This window comes from Alligator mississippiensis, chromosome 1, assembly GCF_030867095.1.
Source record: "Alligator mississippiensis isolate rAllMis1 chromosome 1, rAllMis1, whole genome shotgun sequence".
Taxonomy (NCBI): domain Eukaryota; kingdom Metazoa; phylum Chordata; order Crocodylia; family Alligatoridae; genus Alligator; species Alligator mississippiensis.
In genome coordinates this window covers 294,368,469-294,391,466 of record NC_081824.1, presented here as the reverse complement: position 1 = coordinate 294,391,466, position 22,998 = coordinate 294,368,469, and the positions used below count along the sequence as shown (strand labels likewise).

General features: G+C 40.3%; 1 protein-coding gene across 4 annotated transcripts in view; it reads right to left on the bottom strand.

The window, feature by feature from the left end:
• Positions 1–22,998, bottom strand: part of DOP1B (DOP1 leucine zipper like protein B) — an 88,488-nt gene that overhangs the window by 52,903 nt on the left and 12,587 nt on the right. For all 4 annotated transcript variants that reach the window (XM_014599166.3, XM_014599167.3, XM_014599168.3 and 1 more), the window contains exons 3-9: positions 9,833–10,014; positions 9,573–9,743; positions 6,454–6,643; positions 4,617–4,715; positions 3,895–4,018; positions 1,030–1,130; positions 460–574 (exon numbers count right to left, since the gene is read on the bottom strand). In XM_014599166.3, coding sequence (XP_014454652.1) covers positions 460–574; positions 1,030–1,130; positions 3,895–4,018; positions 4,617–4,715; positions 6,454–6,643; positions 9,573–9,743; positions 9,833–10,014 — 982 coding nt within the window. The remainder of the gene's footprint in view (positions 1–459; positions 575–1,029; positions 1,131–3,894; positions 4,019–4,616; positions 4,716–6,453; positions 6,644–9,572; positions 9,744–9,832; positions 10,015–22,998) is intronic.

Below are 22,998 nucleotides of genomic sequence, written 5' to 3'. Positions count from 1 at the left end.
TAGTGCACATCTTGGGTGACAGATGTACCATCTTTTGGGCCTCTCCTGCAATCCTCACCAGGGTAGTGACCAGCCAATTACCCAACCTGGGTCAAGCTTGCCCTGGCCCCTCCCAACTCTACAGTGATGACCAGAATGTTAAACAGGAAACAGTAAGAATAATAGTTTGCCAACCTCTAGAGGACGTATACAGCCTGTTAAAGGGGCTGTGGATAGAAGCAGACAAAGGCCAAGGAAAAGATCTAAACAGAAACAGAACTGAAATATTTTGGGTTGCAGATCAAGCAAAATATAGAGGCTGGAGCAGATGGCTGCTTCCCCAAACAGGGCTTCAGGGCTGTAATCTGAGCAAAACAAGTGGCTGCCCCATACAGATAGGGAAGAGAAAGTCCATGACAGTTCAAGCCCTCACTGCAGCATAAGTCCCACACAATGCATGTCAGTAGTGACAGTTGTTACCTATTTCAGGTTTATCAAGGAGACTAAGCAGAATCCGGAAAGGTTTGAGATATGCTTGATACCGTTCTTCTAAGTCAGACTCTGAAAACTTCTGATGTAGTATTTCAGTCAAACTCTGTTAAAAAGAAAAATATCAAAACATTACATCTAGGAGAGGTACCATCATGTTTACAGGTTTAGGTCTTCCTTAGCGCTCGATTCTTATATTAGGTGCCAAATACAGTCAGACCTTGATTATTCAAGATGGGTAGAGACTGAATTGGGCTGGATAATCAAAATAAATTCAATTTAAGTTAATACGCATTCAGGAATCATAACTATTCTGTACGAAGAGGATTTTTTAATAATTCAGATATTAACATCTTTGACAGATCATCAGTTTTCCCCAGTGGAACAAATATAGCATAGTGACATTCAGACAGAGGAGACAAAATAATGATCTCCTCTTCTCCACTATGTTTCAAGCGTAGAGGTCTCAAAAGACATACTAAACAGTCTGAACAATTAGAGAAACAGTTTGTTCTGAAGTTTAGCATGGATTATAATAATCGTATGTAGATTAAAACCAACCTCAACTAAAAGATCTTTGGAGTATTTCCCAAAGAAATAGATGGCATGATCTTCAGAAGCTGTGGAATCTGGAGCAAAAGTACCTCCTTTAATATCAGAACCTATAAGTTAAATAAACCCAACATGAGTACAGAAAATAATGACACAATTTACAGGATTCATTCATACTTAATTTACAGGAGTACTGCAAACAAATTTTATTAATTCATTATTATTAACTTGTGTTTTGTTCTAAATATAGTCTATAATCCAATCCAGGCCAAGTAACTGTATAAATGTGTGTTTGTGTGAAAGCCAAGGCCAAGTGAACCAAATCTTTCTCTGATTTATCAGTGTGACCAACCTGCATGGCAGTAAGGAACAGGAACAAGCCCCTTCAAAGCCTACCTGAAGAATGTTTTGGATTGGGTGAATGAGAAGAGGTCTTTGAAGTTACTGTCTTTCTCCACCACCCTCCCACAACACTAAATATTCTGGGTGGAACCCTAGCTTCATGATCTCAATGGCACCACTGCCACTGATTGCCAATTGGACAAGGACTTTATCATCACACTAGCCAATTGCCCATCAAGAATGGCTCAAGAATGGGGAGGGGGGGAGTGGGTGGGGACAGAGCCCTGGGCCCCCCCCCACATCCAGGTCCACTCCTCCTGCCCTCCTGATGCTTGGGATCTGGTCCTGCTCCCCTCTCCCTGCCACAGGGGGGGGACCACACCCAAGGGTGGGGAGAAGCTGGGCGTCATGTCAGGGGAGGGGGTGGGGGCCAGCAGCAGGCCTGGGGGAACCAGGCAGCGGCATGGGGTTGGGAGGAGCAGGCTTGGGGCTGATGCGGGGGAGTGGAGGTGGGGGATGAGTGGGCCCGGGCTCAACAGGAGGAGGAGGCTTGCTCTTCCCCTCCCCGCACAGCTGCCATGTTGGGCAGAGCTGGCCTGGGCTGGGCTGGGCCAGGCCCACTGGCCACCCCCCAACCCCCCCCACCCACTGCCGCAGTGGCCTGGCTTTTCCCCTGGCTCAGGCTTGCTCCCTGCCACCCCAGTGTCAGGCCCAGGCCCAGTCCTCCCCTGGCCCCACCATCACCATTGACGCCACAGTGTGCCCACTCCCCCCTAACGTTGGGCCTGCTCGGGGACAGGAGAAGTGGATTCAGGACCAACAGGGGGAGGAGGACCACTCCTTCCCTCCCCCAGCTGCTCCTGTGGCTGCACTGGGCTGGGTCCGCTGCTCCCCTCCCTTCCCAGCACGGCGGGCTGGCTTTGCCCCCACTCAGGCCCGCTCCCCCCCCCCCGCGCTGGGCTCACGCCCACTCCGCACCACTTCGTCCCCTGTGTCCCCACCATCATGGCAACAGGCTGCCTTCTGTCAGAACGTTTCTTCACGCTCTAATTGGCTGTTTGTCAGAGCACAAATAAAGTGTTACGGACAGACAGACAGATTTAGGATTTTATAATACTAGAATTACTATGACTCTTCAAGCTTCTGATAGTTTTGGAACTGCTCTGAATTCTCTGCAGGACATGGCACTGCAATACCAATAGATAACCAGCAACCTTAAAACTAAGTAGTCTTCCAAATGGAGATATCCACTAAGATAGTAACTATCAATATAGCTTGTTCAACAGGCTATCTTATGTTGTGTAACCTGAATATTAGGGCTGTGCAAAGCTTGGGGTCTGGGGTCTCCGCTGATTCGATTCGGCAGAGATTCAGCAGCCAAATCTCCGAATCGAAATCAAATCAGAGCCCTCTGGATTGATTCAGACAGATTCAATGATTCAGTCATAGACACAGCTTTAAATGTTTTTTCTACATACCTCAAGGTACCAGGCGGCTCATGAATGCCAAGATGCTGGGGCAGACAGACTGTCCCATGGGAGCGGGGGGGGGGGGGGGGGGGGGGGGGGCGGCCGGGCCAGCATGCTCCGAGGCAGATCTGAAAATGGATCAGAAGCATTTCTGGTCTACTTCCAGGTCCGCCGCAGAGCGTGCAGGGGACCCCCCCTTCGCCTCGGCGACTGGTGGCTCCTGAGTTTGGGGGGGCACCCAGGGTCTCCCTGTGGCCGACTGCCAAACTGGGGGGGCGTGGGAGGGGGGGCCCTGTGCTCCTATGGGATGTTCCATTCGCTTCACCATCTCAGTATTCATGAGCCACCTGGTACATCGAAGTAGGTAGAAAAAACATTTAAAGCTGCGTCTGTGACCAAATCGCTGAATCTCCGAATCTGAAGATTCGATGCTTCAGCTGAATCGAGTTGGGACAGTGACCTGAACCAATTAATTGAATCACTGTCCCCTGAATCAGGCCGAATCCGAATTGAATACGGCCCACTTTGCACACCCCTACTGAATATCACTTTTGTCATTTTAATTGGCTTAGCTATAACGATTTTGTTCTCATGCTCAACCTGAAGCCAACTCACGAATCATCTGACTGTGGCACACATGACCCAGTCTGAAAAATACATCAGTAGAGCATCACTGCAGATACTCAAGTTTTATGGAATGTAAGTTTTAAAGACAAAAAAGAATGTACATTCCTGCCGCAAGAAGTGGGGTGTATGTTATCTGGGTAAAATTATCCCTTGAATTAGTTAGGAAACAAACTGAGAATTAATTCCAAGTTGGTCTATGAGAAATTTACCAGACACGTTACAATTTAAGGTGACAGAATTAACTATAGTTTATTAACAGAAAAAGAAATACTTGCATGATGGAACATTTCAAATGCAAAAATGCTGTCACTGATGAGCAAAATGAAGTAGGATTTTCTATTTTGTCACAATTTTATGATTTCTGGAAAGTATGTCCAACTTTTTTTTTTAAACATGGAAAAATACAATTAGTGGTGTAAACCAAAAGTCACTGTACCTAATAACCATGCGTATAATCTTCTATTTAGGGACATGTCTCTTCTCAAGAGTGTGTGAGTAGCTGCTGAGAGGATATGAACTATATCAGACCTGAGCAGTGGAATAGCACTTTCATTGCAGTCCTACACAAAAGAAGAAAAAATTAAAAAGGGAAATTTAGCTGTGTGATCTCTCTGAAAGAGATCACACTTGCTAATTTCTAAAGGTTATAAAAAAAAATTTCAGACACAAACTGGAAAGCTATGTTAAGCGTGCTACTGTAATAAAGGAAAATAAGGACAACCCATTACCATTACGGGATTTGTAACTTAGAATCTGCCAGGAGACAGATTAGATGGTGAATCTACTGATTTACACACTAAATACATGTTTTCATAGGCTCTTTGTAAATATTTTAATTTAGTCCAGACAACCCTGAATACCTAACTTCTCTGTAGGAAAACATTTAGTTACCCAGGCCTGAATGCTTCATGTTGTAGCAGAAGGTAAGTGTGCAATTAAAAACAATGTTCCATCGCTAATGTTTGGGCTCTTTGTAGAAGGAAAATTAGCTGTGAATTCTGCTGAAGTCAATGAAAACTCAGACAGATTTTGATTGTCCCTAAAGGGTAAAAAAAAACCTGGCACAGTTTTAGAGAAATGTCTAGATAGTGTAGTTTTCTATAAAGAGCTTCCCCCCAATAAAATGCAGTCATCTTAGCATTCAAAGGATTCTCTTACCAAAGAAGTATAAAATGGGAAAAAGAAGAGAACCACTTCTAATGTGTTTCTTTGAACAAGAACATTTGAATCCAATACTGCCACACACAATGCTTTTACCTGTAGTATGAAGAAAAAAAGGTTATTTTACTTAACATTTTTCTCATTACCTAATTTACAAGGCTTGTTAACGGCTATCAAATATTTGAAGTATTTTAAACAGAAACAAAATCAGTATCTTATTTGAAAAGCATGAAAATATGAACGTTTAAAATGATTGTCCTTCTAACAGGAAGAGACCCTGAACAGTTTCTAACAATTTTTCATATATATGTGACAGCATACTTGGGTTTGCTGAACTCTGGAATGTAAGTATAAGCAGTGACAGTGTTAGATATCAGAAAGATTCAGAAGATGCAGGTACTGGTCCATCATTCCATTATTCTAGTAATAGAGGCAGAGGGAAAGGGAGAGAGGGAGAGGGATGCAATTTGTTTCCATTTAGGGGAAAGACATAAAATGGAGGGGAGCTTTTTCTCAAGTTTGCCGAGGCAGGGCTTTGTTGTACTGTTTTAAATACTGACAAGGCTCCAAGTACTGCAAAAGAACACCTTTGTATGTACAGTAAAAGCTCTGTTATCTGGCATCCCCCGGGAATGGGGGATGCCGGTTAATCAAATATTCTGGTTAATCAAATGTGCACCATCTGATGCACTCCCCAGCGTCAGTGTGCTGGGGAAGAGAGAAGGGGGCCCTGCACAGGCTGCTTTGCCTCACACAGGCTATTTTGCCCTGGGTCATAGGCTGAAGAAGCAGCGAAAAAAAACTCAGCTCGTGGCAGTGAAATGGGAAGTCCCCCGGAAGTGGTACTTCCGGTTTCACTTTTGCCTCGTCCCTCGGATGCCGGTTAATAGAGTTTTCTGGCTAATGAAGTACCGGTTAACACAGCTTTTGCTGTATTAAAAAACTTAATTATAATATCTGACGTACAGTGAAAAATTTTGACATTCTATCCTTAAACACAAAAGGCAACAAATAAAGGAGGGCACATTGTCTTCATTTTTAATTTCTCATCTTTTCTGGTTTAGGCCAAGTCAGATTCTTAAGACTGTATTACGTACTTGTGATTTCAAAAGAAACAGCAGTCTATTATAACTTCAGAAGCCTGGGTTGTTGGGAGTTAAGTTAAAAATTACAAAGGACATGTCACTCTTGGACAGTTCTCACCTGTACACCTCTTTTCTACCTATTTTCTATTTTTCATTTTATGTCTTCCTTTTTGGAGCTGAGAAATATGAAGATTCTGACCTCCCTTACCTAAGCACTTCTGGACAACAGGTAGGGAGCTATCCTCTTTGCAGAGAATAGTCACTTCACTAAGCATAAGAATGTGCTGGTAAATCAGCATCACTTCTCACCATCATCATTTTTAAATGTGCATAATCTGATGATGCTTTTTTCCAATTGTGTGTTTGTACAGTATCTAACATAATAGGGCCCCAGTAGTGACTGGAGCTTTGGGTCATGACTGCAATGCAAGAATAAAAAGGGTTAAATTAGGTTTTCTTCAAACAAAAAACCCCCCATCCCACTCATTCCTTATTCTAAATTACCTAGAAAACTCTTACAACTGGGAAAAAATTCTGCAGGTGCTATTGTCATTCTTACAATTTTTGGTCAGTATGTAGAGGCATGTTCCACTGTTATAACTGTAGGTGAGATCGTCCATAACCTTATCTCCTGAAGTAATTTTTCTCACTTTCAAGAGCCTTTTGCAGTTAAGTTGTACCAAGAAAGACAGGGATTTCTTAGTATTATGGTAGCAAAGACTATCCCAATAGGGGTGTAATGAACTTACTGTGAGCTTATAATCAGTCCCCAGCATGTACTTCTGCTGTTTTCCAGACAACTCTCTGTTGATATGATTGACAACAAAGAGAGAAGCCGGTAGCCTTACTGAAGGGCTGGCCAGGACACTGCCCCAAAGAGCAGCATAAAACATTTCTTTGCCTATTAATAAAGACAGCTTCACCAGCAAAGCATCTGTCCTGTAAGAAATATTTCACGAGAAGCAAATTTTATTTTGTTAATGCATTAAATACTGCCATACAATTGTATCATACAATTCAAATGTAACAGAACCAATATTTTTGGATTGAAGGTAACAGAGTTTTTAATATATATCTTCTCCCTTTTGCTTTCATACTTAGCATTGCCCTTTTCATTGATTTTGCCACAATGTTCTGTTTTACAGCACAAGTATTTATTTACTATTTTATCACTGTACACAATAAAACAAAATATTCCATCTACTTTGGGGGGACTTCCCCAGAATAACTCCATAAATAATATGCTTATACTCACTAATACAGCAGCTCTAAACCAGTTGAGGTGGAAGATTTTCTACCTATACTGTTTGATGACTTTTGCAGAATTAGGACAATGTTATCCATTCTATCAAAGCATTTCTTTTATCCTTATTTTGTATATTTCACATGAAACAAGTTACTTCACACATGTCCACGTCTTTCAATGCTTGCACAGTAGCTCAAATACAATATAGATATTGCTTGATATGAAATTTTCATAGTCTACGAATTAGTGGTACATGCTAAATGATCAGGCTCAACACTTAGAATAGGAAGACTCAGAAATGCACTTTAAATATCTAAATATTTGAGTGACTTGTGGTATTTTTTCTCACCATACTATTACTTCTTACTCCAAGAAGCATGAAAGCCTCTTTCATCTTTAACTTAGTCTTCAGTTAATACTGCATAAGGAATTTAATGCTTTATTCTACTCTATCATGTGACTGTCAAAAGTGAAAGATTTTAGTCAATAAAGTAAATCTAACTCTGAATGCATGCCAGAATGGGTTTTTAATATATCATTACTTTTGCACAAATCAATACAGCCATCAGTATGTGAGCTGCTTTCTAATTCTACTCATGCATAAATAGAATTATTAACTACATTTTTATGCCAAAATCTTCATTACTGAGGCAGAAAGCACTTAAACTGACTTTCAGATTCTAGGATCAGTTTACTAAGCTGGCAGCTGGAAGCTATCCCATTTTTATTGTACTTGTGAATTGAGCAGATATGCTTTGTAAGTGATAAAATGGCTGTGTGTGAGCTCATATATTTGTGTGTCCATTTTTCAGAGTGACCTTTCCTAGTAACCTCTACAGTTAAAACAGTTTAATTTCAACAGACCTTCCCTGATTTATCTCCTCTAAAATTTCACTTTTGCATTCTATTATTTAAGAATTGAAAAGCTGCATTTGAAACTGAAAAAGCAGGGAAGATTGCTTGGGGGATTATTTATTTTTCTTTGTTTTAGGAAGGTTTTTTTTCTTTTGTGTTATGCCTTCAAAACATATATATATATATTTTTAAATGTGAACTTTTATGAATGTCCATGCCCGATACATAATATGGCCTCTACCAGGAAAGATGGAGATGCTAAACCAACGGTGGGAGTATTTTTAAAAATGTTTAGGTCAGACCCTGCCTATGATGCAGCTGAATTAAAAAAAACAATTTAAGAATCACTTGCTTGAAAATGTTTCATCTACCATTCTAACATCACAAAGATTATTATAAAACTAAGAAGCTAGCTAAAAACATCTTTTTTCAGTTTTGTTCATTTCACAACACCTTGTAATATTGCTTAATTTCAGTGTTTCATTACAAAATATTACTTCATTGCGGCAAGTGCTCCCCTGTTTGCTAAAGAGGAGGAAAAAAGAAATAAATAAAAAAATTAAGAAAGTGTGATTAGAGAGCCACATAGGCTGGCAGGGTATTTGGGGATGTGTATAAGATTGGAAACTACTTTTTACGCATTACTTTTAACTGCAGTCAGTTTCAAGGATGTAGAAACCCTTTAAAATTTCAATTATAAGATTTGGAGCTGAATAAAAGTGGTATCAGAATAAAAGTGTGCCAATGCCATTCTGCCTGATGAAATGTTCACATATTTGTGCAACAGTGGTAGAAAAGGTATCTTACTATCAGCTCCTAATTTAACACTGAAAACTATTTACCACTAATGAACAAATACAACTTGTCCTTGCCCACTTATGGCAACTGATGGTAACTCTTTAAAGCTTTTCTGAAGTGTTGACTAGACTGTTTTGCAAAAACAAACAAACAAAAAACCCCCAAACCAGTAAGCTAAACAGAACACATTTAATCAAAAGACTTAAACTCCCATTGATTTGAAAATTAAATCATTACAATGGGAAGAGAAGAAAATACATCAGATAAGCAAACTTAATTATATATACCAAACCCATGTTAAGTCACTGTAAAGGTCAATAATGTATTTGATGAAAGAGTGGTGCAATTCTTGTAAAAGGGGTTTCACAAAATAGTTCTGTCTGTCACAGCTACTATGACTTGATTGAAGTACAAGCATTACATAATCAAAAGAACAGTGACTAAGGGGTTAGAAGTAGCACAATTTACCAATGCAACCAGGACCACATGGTAATGATCTATTATGGAAAGTCTGAAAATTAGCTTGAAATACACAGAACCAAGTGTACTCTTCCTCCTAAATTGTAAGATTTAAAAGAGTTTATCAATAGTCAAGAATCCTATTCAAATTTGGGAAGTGGTGTGTCACCTTGCTATATTTATTCTATTATGCATTATTACTAACTTGGCCTCATGCAATGTTTTTTCATTTCCTTCTTCTAACAAAGCTACTTTGTGGTTTCTTTTTTATTTTTAGAGCTCTCATCCCTCCCTTCCTCCAGTTCCCTCTATACTACAGGCATCTTATCCAGTCTCCACTCTCTTTTCACTTTTGTATCTTTCAGGGATTTGCCAGGTCCCACCCCTCAAAAGCCTTGTTTCAGGTACTTTTTTATGGATAAGGTCTGCTGAAATGTGTTCCTCTACAAGTCATATGGGAAGTGACCCAATATTTATTTTACAGTTTTAAAGTAATACTTGCAAGCACACCTGTCATAAATTTCTGAGCCTTCCTCCAATCCAGGCAGTAGTCCAGTTATGAAGGCTTGAAGACTTGGCAAGAGGGACCTTTGCAGAGGAAGAAAATACTTTTCATACAGACCAAGAAGAACGGGTCTCACTGACATTGCTGCATTTGCCAACAGGGGAAACAAGCCTGAGCTTTAAAAGAAAGAGGTTCAACCATGTAAAATATGAAAACAACAATTTAAAACATTTTATTAAGCCTGAGTTTTTAAAGAACTATTTACCTGTACAGGAACAAGTCTTTGGCAAGCCATTTTGTCCCAATAATTTTAAAGATTATTTCATACGTTTCTAGTGCCTTTAAATGCACTCCAATAGGTAAAGCTGGATGTAAACACTGAGATAATCTCTTACTGATAATCAAACGCCTTGGCAAGAGAGAGTATTTCAGGTTACTTTGAAGAGCCTGTAAAGGGTGAGAGTAATAGCAAAGTTATGGTTTCCAACATTAGTCAACATTTTTACTGGATGTACAGCTTTTTGCTAGAAACTTTACAAGGAAATATTAAATAAGACATTCAAAAAAGTTACTCCACAAATGCACTGTGTTAGATTAACAGTGACCTACAAACTTGGTATGAAAACTGAAGCTGAAGCATTGTTTTTTTAGGTGTAACCAGGCTAGGGACAGAGTGGAATGAAAAGGATCTCAGCTCTCCAGGCCTGAAAATGGAGAGAGTGTTCAGTTGCCCTTGGTTAGCAAAGTGTGAAATGACAAAAAAGAAAAGAAAAAAACCTGGGTTAACAGAGTCCAGACCCAAGAATAATGGACAATGACAGTGAAGTATGGCAACACTTGAAGACTGTTACTGCAATAATCATTACTACTGTATCTTCTCCCTAGAATGAAATCTGTGAAAACCATCTTGTTACAAATCTTGAAAGAAAAAAGGATCAGGGAGGGGGCGATGGTAAAGAAGGAATAAATAAGAAACATACTGCCTGTAGACCAACCATTTATGGAAAATAAAATTCACTGCTTTCCACTAGACAGAAAGATGATTCCTTAGTAATACTCATAGAACAGTCCTGGATTTGCAGCAAGAGATATGAAGCAATGCACTTTAATTCAACAGTGTATTAGTTTTATATCCATGCCATATGTAAACTTCATTTTACTAACTAATGTACAGACCCTGTTACCAAACTATCCCGCAGATCTGCTGTAGTTTAGAGAAGAATCAGCTCTAGAGAAATGAGGATAGGAGCCAGGTTTTCATGGCAGGTTCAGTTTAGGCTTACATCCAGAAGCTAGGCACATTGGCACTTTTCCAAAGAGGCTATATTCATATCCTACATACTGTAAATTCATTTATCTTGAGAAAAAGCTTCTCATTCTTATGACAGAATGAAACCTTCAAAAACAGAGTCATGTGTAAACTAACACAGTTCAAGTTGGCCTAGTCTGCAGGCAGACTAGGTGGAAAACATGTGCATGATGTACTTATTTCCTTTACAGATCAAAGGATGGCTAACTCTGAAGTTTAAAGAATGTGAATACTAACATTTAACTTTTATTGCTGATTCAAATACGCGTGAAAAGGTAGGAACTATCACATTGATGTGATTGGTATAATCTGTGTTAACACATTTCAGCTTATGTTAACTGGCCTTTGGGAAACCATCTGCATTTCCTCCCTCTCCCCCCAGTATCTTTCTTATAGGTTGGTCACCTTCACTAGATGTGCTACACCTGGAAGATAATGAAGCCCATGAAGATTCAGAGCAGTCTCATGTAAATGGAATGGACTACTAAATTACATCCTGAAATATATACTGAAAAACTCATCTTGTAAAAACAATTCACTTAGTGAAAAATAATTGTAAGGATATGACACCTGGAGTATAAAAGTTATTACAATCCTAAATCCAAGAGAATCTTTTTTACAACATAGCTAAACTTTACAAAACGGAAGGAGGGTCCATTTATGAAATTTATCCTTCAAATTTTAAATTAATTTAGCAATACTTACAGAAATAGAATCAAGAACTGCTTGAAAAGATAGACTTTGTGAAAGTATACCAACCAATCTAAACAGAGTAATTCACACACCCTAAATTCACATACTTGGTTTGTTTACTCTAAACTTTATAACTCAGAAGGAACATATACACACACAAGCTGCATATATCTTTTTGTTCCAAACTGCTCAAGACAAATATCATAATATTTTATCAGTTCATTTAAATTTGACTAATCATACATGACAACACGCTCTACTTAGTAAACACAGAACAATTTGATATATTGCAGGAAAAATTTCCTCTTACACAGCATGTCCTTTTCACAAATTCCTCTCCTTAAAATCTGTGGATTATTGGCATTTTGCTATGCTGGTGGAAAAAAAGACATACCATACAGCACATAACTGAACAGAATACTACAGTCATAAAACATGACAGACAAAAGGAAAGTGGGGAAGGAGGAAGTATTTATCTTGCACAACATGGCAGCCCCAAATTGTCCAAATTTTGAGACAAGATCAACAGGTACTTAAAGTGTATCGCATCTTAAATTTGCCAAGCATCTTGGCATTCCTCAAGAATCACAGAGCAGCTCTACGCAAAATTTCTGCCCAGCAAGTACGCACAGAAGAAATTTTGAAAGGGGGTTTTCAATTGGCTCTAGCTTCAAATGGGGACTGCTTAATATCAGTTAACTTATGAAATAAATGTTGAGGGTTGTGTGTCATCTTAGACAAAGCACATGTTAAATTCAAACCCAGTGTTTACCCCATCCAGACTTCCTCCCTTCCCATCAAACTGAAATAAATTTTGAAATTAAATTACTTCTTGAAAATGGAAGACCTACCCACACAAAGTCACTCTGGATATTCCCTTCCACCCAACTTTACCTCATAAGCACTCAACAGAAGTACTCCACCCAACTTGGATATTAGCAAACAAAGTTACATGAGAACCCATATGCTACTGGCTGAAAATTACCCTCGTCATCCAGCAAATAAAAAGTGCCTTGAAAACAGATTAAGGCATGCCCTAGAACAGGGGTGCTGATCCCCTGGCCTGTGGGCCAGATGTGGCCTGTGGGCCTCCCCACAGGTCTTTGGGGAACCCTGTGGGCTGTGGCCCTGCAGGGAAGCATGAGGCCCAATCATGCAGGGCTAGGTGAGGCCAGCACTGGGCCCTAAACCCCAATTCTAACATGCAGGGCTGGGCAGGGACTTGGGGCTGATCCCAGTGCACAGGCTAGGCAAGGGCAGTAGAGCCCCAGGCCCAATCCCAGCATGTGGAGCTGGGCAAAGGGTGGCACAGAACCCAATCCAACCCATAGACTAGGCCCACACCATTCATCTGGCCCGTGGGGCCAAAACCTTGAACACTACTACTCTAGAACAGTGGTTCTCAATCTTTTTCACGCTGGGACCCATTAGCATAACTATCAGCTTGCCATAACCCACTCCCCCCTGGTCCCGGGCCCACAGAGCGTCTCTCTCTCCCCCATTCCCCTCCAGCTGCTGCATCCAGCCCCTTCCCTCCCTCCCTCTCCTGCTACTTTAGGCTGCCCTGCTGTGTGCCCGCCATACCCCTGCACTGTGTGCTGGCTCCGTGCAGCCTTGCAGAGTCCCTCAAACCACCCCAAGACCCTTTAAAATCCTCTTGCCAACCACTTCTGGGTCGCAAGGCATGGGTTGAGAAACTGCTCTAGAATATTAAAAGGGTGTGGTCTCACTATAGTTTCAGAGGAATGAGTGTGAAGCCCTGCCCTAAACTCATGCCAAAAGCCACTCCCAGTCAATTCAGCTGGTACCTAGGCATTCAGACCAGACAGTCTGACACAATGTTAGCCGTATCAGTTGCTAATGTGCTTTGGGCTCCAGAAATTGGAATGCCTTAACCACAATGCCCTTCTAGGCTCATGGGAACTCTGTCATGTCACAGTTCCAAAAAAGGTCCAAACTATCTGATACTCAGGTCTCTGATGCACATTACATTTAGAAGTGCGATAAACAGGTTAATCATGCCTTAAATAGTAACCTAGCCATGTGCTATAGTCAATTTAAGATGCAATAATACACTTAAACTACAAAGTTGTTCCACTTATAATGCATAATAACTTCATGACTCATTTGTATCATGCTTTTAATTGAACGTGTGGCCAGCTGGGAATGGCCGTGACGCATCTTGACACACTAGGCCCCAGGACACAGCCATTCCAGCAGCCCAATCCCAGAATCCCTATGAACTGGAACCTTTAAAACCATGTATGCCACCCAACTAAGCAGGTTCCTCCTGCACTGAAAATTAACACACATTAGGGATCAAATCCCTTGATCTGAGAATTGCACATCCTGCCATGCCTAGTAGGAGATGCAATTGTTGGCATCATGGATTATATCCCATGATGCCTTAAACTGAATGTCTGTCAGGATCCCCAGAATCAATGATGCATCTTTTGCAAAACTGCAGAACTTATTCTATAGATATGAAAATAATTATCTGAAATAATTTTTAAAAATAACTCCATTAATTAGATCATGAATTAAGTTAAAAGGGTTAATTTAAGGAATGTCAGACCCTTTGTCAGGCCTAATGCAATCTCAGAATAAAATGAGGCATATAAAATAACTTCACTGAGCAGAAAGCAAATCTAAGGTTTAAAGAATCAAGTTACAACAGCTGGCCAACCCTTTCTTCCAGTTCTTCAGAGTATGTGCAGTCTGACGGTCAGTAAACTACAGATACAGTTGCTCAAGCTCCCCCTTATCCCATGGCCAACTGTTCAAAATACTGGTTTTGTTGAGGTGCAGTAGAGTCTTAAGCTTTATTGACCACACGCTTACAGACAAACTTCTCAGATTATAGAATCAGAGAAAATTAGGGTTCAAAGGGACTTCAGGTCATTTCATTGAACACCCTGCTCAAAGCAAAACCACCCCCAACTAGATCATCCCAGCCAAGGCTTTGTCTACCTGGTCTTAAAAACCTCTAAGGATGGAAATTCTACAACCTCTCTGGGTAACCTGTTTCAATGTTTACTACTTTCCTTGCAAGAAAGTTTTTCCTAATATCTAACCTAAACTTCCCTGCAACTTTAGACCGTTGCTCCTTGTTCTGTCATCTGCCACCACTGAGAACAGTCTAGCTCCATCCTTTTTGGAACCACCCTTCAGGCAGTTGAAGGTTGCTATTTAAATCCCCCTCCATCTTCTTTTCTCCCGACAAAATAAGCCTAGTTCCCTCAGCTTCTCCTCATATGCATAGGCAATGCGTGGCACCTTGAGGCTGGGGGGGGGGGGGGCACAGTGACCACCTGCAGGCAGTGATGCAACCATTGGTGAAAAGGGTGGGCTGAGCGGGGACTGTCTGCAGGCAACATCAGGGGGCTGTCCCCCCATGGCTGATCACTGACTGGGAGGCAGGGAGGTCCTGTGGCTGGATGCTGAGCCCAGAAGTGCTGGGGGGGGGCTACCAGCGCTCTGCCTGCCCTCCAACCCATCGCTTAAACTGAGTGCACTCAGTTTGGGGGGGGGACACCAGCGCTCTTGGGGGGTGCATATGCACCCCGTGCATGATCTACATGTCGCCTATACTCATATGTCATGTGTCCCAGCCTTCTAACCATTTTCACTCCCTTCTGTTGAATTCTCCCTCATTTGTCTATATACTTTCTGTAGCAGGGGGCCCAAAACGCCATTGGGGACACAGTACTCCAGATGTGACTTCACCAGTGCTCAGTACAGGGGAATAATCACTTCCCTTGATTTGCTGGCAACGCTCCTACTAATGCAGCCCAGTATGCTGTTTAACCTTCTTCACAACAAGGACACACTGTTGGCTCATATTCAGCTTACAGCATTATCCACTGTAATCCTTGCATCCTTTTTTTGCAGAGCTGCTTAGCCAATCAGTCCTCAGCTGATACCAGTGCATGGCACTGTTCTGTCCTAAGTGCAGAATTTTGCACTTCTCCTTATTGAACTTTGTGAGGTTTCTTTTGGTCCAATCCTCCAATTTGTTGAGGTCTCTCTGAATCCTAGCTCTACACTCTAGTGTATCTACTACTCCACCTAGCTTGATGTCATCATCAACCCTGCTGAAGGTGCACTTCATCCCATCTTCCAGATCACCAGGGATCCTGGTTTTTGCAGATTAAAAAAATTCCCCAATTTTCTGTTTAAACAAAGTAACCAAAAATCCACATTTTTCCATGATTAAAATGAAACACCACTAGTGTGTGTATATATATATATATATATATATATATATATATTATAATCATGGAAAAGTGTGGATTTTTTAAAATCAGAGAAAACCAGTATCCCTGCAGATCACCTATGAAGATATTGAACAAAACTGACCATGGGACAAAATCCTAGGGCACTCCATTTTGATACTGGTTGCCAGCTAGACATCAAGACATTTGACAAAGTTCATGTAAGCAGGACGTTTGTTGTCATGCTTCTTCTGCCATCCTGGGATTATTTTCAGTAGCTGAGGGTCAAAACTCAGAACAGACACCTGGTTGGGGTCCACAATGGAACAGCACTAAGGAAGGAGGCATCTAGATGCATGAACTACAGTAGCAGTGACAGGTCTTACTGGTAGTACTAGTTCAGCTACACAACTATGGCCTGGAACAGGTCCCCTCTTTGCTTGTTCAGGACTGCAGGGCTTCTTGCCCTTTTCTTTGCTTGTAGCTTCATTTTTTTTTTTTTTCCAGCAAGCCTGCCAAAATCACAGAGTCTGCTGTTTTTTCATGGAGCCTGCCATTTTTCGCAGAGCCTGCCTGAATTTGCAGTTTCTGTAAAAAATTGCTCAATCGTGAATTCAGTAGGGCCCTATAGTCCATTCATCCAATCCAGACTTCCTTAGTTTGTTTGCGAGAATGTTGTGGGAAACTGTATCAAAGCCTTGCTAAAGTCAAGGCATCTCACATCCACTGTTCTCCCCCCACCCACAGAGCTGTCATATCATCATAGAAGGCAATCAGGTTCATCAGGCATATCTTGCCCTTAGTGAATCCTTGCTGACTGTTCCTAATAATCACCTCCAAGTGCTTAGAAATGGATCCCTTGAGGACTTGCTCCATGATTTTTCAAAGGACTGAGGTAAGGCTGACCAGTCTGTAGTTCCTCGGATCCTCCTTCTTTCCTTTCTTAAAGAGGGGCAATATATTTACCCTTTTCCAATCATCCAGAACCTCTCCTGATCGTCATGAGATCTCAGAGATAATGGCCAGTGGCTCTGCAATCACATCAGTCAGTTTCCTAAGCACCCTCAGGTGCACTGCATCTGACTCCATTGACTTGTACACATCCAGCTTTTCTAAACAGTCCCTAACCTCTTTTTTTGCCACTCTTGGCTGCTCTTCTTCTTGCCAAACTGCTGCCAGGTCCAGTAGTCTGGGAGCTACCCTGCCTATGAAGACTGAGGTAAAAAAGGCCATTGAATACTTCAGCTTTTTCCACATCCTCTGTCACCAGGCTGCCTCCTCCATTCAATAAGGGACCCCACACATGCTGACATACTTGTAGAAACCCTTCTTGTTACTCTTCATGTTCCTTGCTAGCTGCAACTCCAACTGCACTTTGGCCTTCCCAATTTCATCCCAGCATGCCCGAGCAATATAATCCTTCCTAGTCATTTGTCCAAATTTCTACTTCTTGGAGGCTTCTTTTTTGTGTTTCAGCTCATTGATGAGTTCCTTGCTAAGCCATGCTGATCTGCTACCATACTTGCTAGCCTTCCTGTGTATCTGGATGGTTCGTGTCCTCCATAAGGTTTCTTGGAAGTACAATTGGCTCTCTGGACTCTATCCCTCATGCTGGCTTCCCATGGGATCCTACCCATTAGTTCCCTGAGTGAGTCGAAGTCTGCTTTTTTGAAGTCCAGGGTCCTTACTCTACTGCTCTCCTTCCTTCCTTTCCTCAGGATCCTGAACTCAATCATCTGGTGGTCACTGCTGCCCAAATTGCCATCCACTACTACAATCCCCACCAATTCTTTCCTGTTTGTGAGTAGCATGTTAAGAAGAGCATGGTCCCTAGTTCACCTTTCCATCACTTGCACCAGGAAGTTGTCTCAAACACTCCCTGGATTGCCTGTGCACTGTTGTATTGCCCTTCCAGCAGATGTCAGGGTGATGGAAGTCCCCCATGAAAACCAGGGCTTGTGATTGCGAAACTTGCACTAGCTGTTTGAAATAAAGGCTCATCTACCTCATCCTCCTGGTCTGGTGGTCTACAGCACATACCTACCACGACATCACCCTTGTTGCTCTACCCTCTGACCCTAGCCCAGAGACTTTCAGCAAACCTGTCTCCAGTTTCATACTGGAGCTCTGAACAATCAAATTAAATTTTTTACTAGAAAAAAAAAGGTGTTCTAATGCTTGGAATAATTCTACAGGAGTCTGTTTCTTTTTTTTTCTTGCTACTCAATGAGAAACTAATGATTCCAAAAAATATCTGGACTACTACTGGCTTTTGAAATCTAATAAGACTTACGTTCTTTCCTAATTTCTAAAACTATATACACTTTGTTTTGAATCTATTTGCCTTATTTTCAACATCTTAATTTAGTTCTGCCTTCTAAATCTCCTTCCTGGGCTCAGAAAAGGAATCAGAATCCCATAACAATTACTAGAGAACAGGTTTCTTGGATAATATATTTTATTGGACCAACTATATAATCAGCATGGCTACAATACTTCTGCCCCACTATTACTATTGTTGAAAGTAAAAGACCATTCTACACGTTAAATCCCTTCTATATAAATTCACTCCCTGTTTCTCTGAATATGACATGAGTGGTAGGGGGAATCATTTGCCTTGTTTTCAAGAAATGGATAAAAGTGGCCTGAACATATTTTTTCTTTTCTTTTTTATTCTTTTTATTTATGCTATATTGGAAGAAACAGAAATGATCAATTTTTATTTATTAATTTATCCACCTTGATTTTCTTAGAAGACTGAGAACTGGAGAACTGGTAGAACTGATGCAATTAAGCACCAAAAGATAGGAAACCTGAAACAGTAGAAGGGAAACAAGCTTGTTCGCATGGGTTTTGGTTTGTTTGCACCGTTTTGTATATACCCATGCATAATGCAAATGCCTGAAGCATCAATGTGGTGGGAAGTCTTTGTAAAAAGGTCGTTATCCCAATTTTTCGAGACAAGAGCTTGAAAAAATTTTCCGCTCCTGTTCTCTTCTCCAGGGAGAACTCAAGACCCACCCCCAGTATTTATAAACATTAAAGGAACAGAAGCAATATGTATAAGACCAAAGAACATAGCTTTCCCCTCTATTTTGCCAGTTAATCAAGGACTGGATCTTTCTTATTTGAAGCCTAAAGTAGCATGAGTTAAAAAATGATTTCACTTCAACACCCTGTCTCCCCCTCATTCCAATTTTATAAATATATTGCTCACGTCCACTTAAGAAAATTATGTTAGAAGTATTTAACCTGTCCCTAACCAACCATTTTAAGAAATGTTAAAAGTGGCCTTTTCTGAATCTTCCCAATTCTTCAGTGTCCTTGGTGATCCAGCTCACATAACTCCTCACATTTCCACAACTGTCACAGATCTACAATTATCCCAAGTTAATGGGCATTCTATTAGTATTTAGAGGGGTTTGTGTGTTTTTTTTTGGGGGGGGGGAGGGAGTAAGGGCAGGCAAATAAGTAGAAAATATTTTTCACTAATGTATGTGAAAAACACTCATTACATTAAAAATCAATTTGTTTTCAAAAACCAATTTACTTAGAACTGTTTAGCGTCTTAAATATAAGCATCATGAAGGTAAATGTTTTTCTTCTGCATCTGATGGGTGAAGGTTTTGTAAGAGTAATTATTCCACAGTGTTTCAAAATAACACCTTTTCTCAAGAACAAAAATAGCTTTCTTGTACAATTCTAAATTTAATTCTGAAAGAGAACATATATATACACACACACACACACACCATTTGACAATAGCACCACAGGTCAGTCTGACCAATTCTTGCTTAAATGTAAGGACCAAGTAGAAAATCAATTGTGTCTCTGTTTGTTCCCAGGATTTTAGTTATGTAAGGTAAAACATCCATTTCAATTTATAATATCAGCGGTAATTAAGAGTTATTAACATTCTTGCTTGTGACAACAATGGTAAATTTAAGGCTTGAAATTAGAGCTTTGGATTCAATAGTCATTGAGAAACAAGTACTAGAAAAATGTACAAAAAATAAAACAATTACTTCTCTTGTTTCAACAAAGAGTGGGGAAACAAACAACTGGAATTTAAGAACAAGACTATAAGCTATTTTGTTCAGCAAGGGCAAGCACACTATCATTACAGGTAATTAAACCATAGTTCAGCCCACTGCATTCAAATTCTAGGCGCGGTGCTGTTTTATTGAAATAATAACGTACTTCCTGATTTAGTTAAAAGGGGAACCTTTACTAGCCATTTTCTCATAGTTTTCTTAAATATTGTCATCACTAATAGAAGGGGGGGATAAAAAAGTTCTTAAAAGTTAATTCCTACTAATTGCCAGATTGTGCATAGTTGTCAAGTGGATTTGGAGGATGAATTAATGACTATGAAGGAGCTCTCTCAATGAAGCAACAGTGGAATCCTTCTGGCAGAAAGTTCCTAGTGTCTGCAAGGTACTTACATCCTTGTGATACTCTTGCTTTTCCATAACATATGGTAATAACAGGACTTGCTCATCATAGAGGTTTTTAATGAGATTTGCAAATGAGCAGTTTACAAGGTTTCACTATGCAGATGTCAAGAATTACTTACTACAGTGACCTTAGAACATATTCTCAAATGGGGTACCACAGCCTGGGGTGCCACTTTAAAGTATTAGGCACAATATTAGCATGTTAGGGATGCAAATACCTACACAGGATTCATAATATAAATCTAGAAATTTCAAATAGGAATCTACCATCTGCAGTCTGAGTTCTTTGGAAGACAAGAATTATTTTTCTGCAGTCAAAAAACAAGTGAAACTAATTTTTAAATGAGGTGCCAATGCATTCTGAAACATTATGAAGGGTTGGCTTCAGTTTAAAAAGGTTGAGAACCACTGCCTTAGAGCTTGTATTTACAACTTTTCCCAATAATTTCAAAACTGAGGTGGTAAGAAACCTTATTTTTGGGAGAACTGATTAATTTAAAACTTTGTGGTTAGAATAAAAATCCTTCTTATCAGAAGCATACATGAATTTCTTAAACTGTACCCGAGTTTATTTAACAGATTATTCCATTCTGCATATATAAAACAGCAAAATACGGAACTGTCTAGCTATAAGCTTCCTTATTGCTGTGCTGCAAGTGTGATCAAGATGCTTTTCATTATTTGGGCTGCTTGAACCCTTATATCAGTTTAGCTGGAGTAGCTCAAACACTGTGAATCTGGTTGGTTTAGATGGCAAAACTTAAAAATGATATTTACTAGGGGTGTTAAATTCACCTGGTCCCCCAGGTCATATCTGGACTGTGGGACTCCTTGTAAGCCAGATCCACATGTGGTGTCGGTGGTCAGGGGGAAAAGCATCAGCAGCGAGACTTAATGAAACCATCATCCATCCCCAATTGGGGCTCTTTACTCTAGATTTTGGCAGCAGGCTCTGCAGATCCCATCCCTGAACTCCCAGCCCCTCTGGCTGCTAGGCCTCAATCTGAACTGAGGCCTTCAGGAAGATTCATTACTATCAGTCACCACCACCTGTCCCAGAATCCCATGCAGGACTAATATACAGAAACTTGAAATGTGTAAACCAAAGACAATTTGAAAATGCCACCTGCCCAAGAAAACGAAGTTTGCTTAAAAGAACTACATGAGAAGGATTCTTTACAGGTCTTGTAACACATCACAAACAGCTCTGAAAAGCAGCAGATGCAGAAGGCTAGTTCCAGTACCGACAAAGCAAAGCACCACTGGTCAGAAAGAGAAAGAACTAGCCATAGAGTCTGTATACTTTCTCAACAACCAGACTATTAAGGCAACATATTTGTAATCAGAGTTGTAACCAGGCATTTTGGTGCCCATTACAGGTTATGTGCAGAGCATCGCACCTATGTGCCATTATGTATTATGTCCATTTTATGTGGCACCCCACCCCCAGGTGAAAGCACCACCCTTGCTATGGTACTCTTGGTAATGCACATATTTCAGAAGGAAAAAATACAAGTTTACAAAATGTAACAACTGTATCCATGAAACAAACACTGAACTATCCAGAGGTATAGGGCAAAAAATAGTTTACAAGTAATTGGCCCATATTGCATTCAACCTCAAACTTTTTTTGAAGCACTTAAAGCTAAGAGGAATCAGTGAAAAACTTTTACTTTCCATTAGGTGTCAGATAAAGAAAAGCCTGCAGGAGGCCTTAATTTAAAAAAAAACAACCCAAAAGCTATCTGATAAATCAAACGTGTCACCCAGTGAGAATCTTTATGTATTTGTAACCTCGTGGTATGCCCAAGTATAAGAATGAACTGCATACTACTCATTCAGGCCAACTGCTGCTGTTATCTTTGTACAGAAATGACACCACTGTAAATAATAAACATGATTTCTAGACTGAGTTGTCTTTAAAACTGGTAATAACTGCTTTCACCTAGATCTACAGGTATACCCTCCCTCCCCCTTGCCTAGTTTGGAAACAGTCTATCACCCTCTTCTGTGTTGACAAATTAATAGTGTAAAACCTAAAGACAGAAAGGCACTTTTAACAGAAAATGTTTGATTTCCCTAGATTTTGTGGGGGCTGTTTAATTCTGTATTTTCCAATATTATGCCATTCACCCTGAGAAACACAAATGATTTAAAGTCTGCATACTGTGCTTCTTATTTCACAGCTGGGGTAATGCACTTCACATTAGAAGTGACATTTTGGCTAAGAGCACAGGACTCTCCCTTTATTGACCATCCTAAACATGCTGAACTAGCTCCAGTTTCCAGTCCAACCCTCCCACCCCCCTTAGCTTTTATCAGCAATGACTTTGCAGAACATTTACACCATCCTGTCATTAGCACAAGATGGCAAAGTCAGCAATAAAACAATGCCATTTTTGCTATTAAAAAGGATTACAAAGTGCTGTAACAGCAATCCATAATGAACATTTTAAACCCAGGCATTCATCTCAATAACAGCAGAACAGTATTTTCCAAACAGTTCAGCCACACAGGTTTGCATATAAACAATTAAAATGCTGTTAGAAGCTGTACTCAAGAACAGTAATGAGAGAAGAGCCTTATTTCTAGAAACACACAGTGGATCAGAAAGGCTGTTAAAAGCCTAAAGAATGGTTTAAGGTAAAAAATTATTGCTATGTATAAAGATCTGTTTATAAAGAGATCCATATACTTTGGATATGAAGTTCACCAACATTATAAACTGCACTACAAACTATAAACCTGATAAAAATAC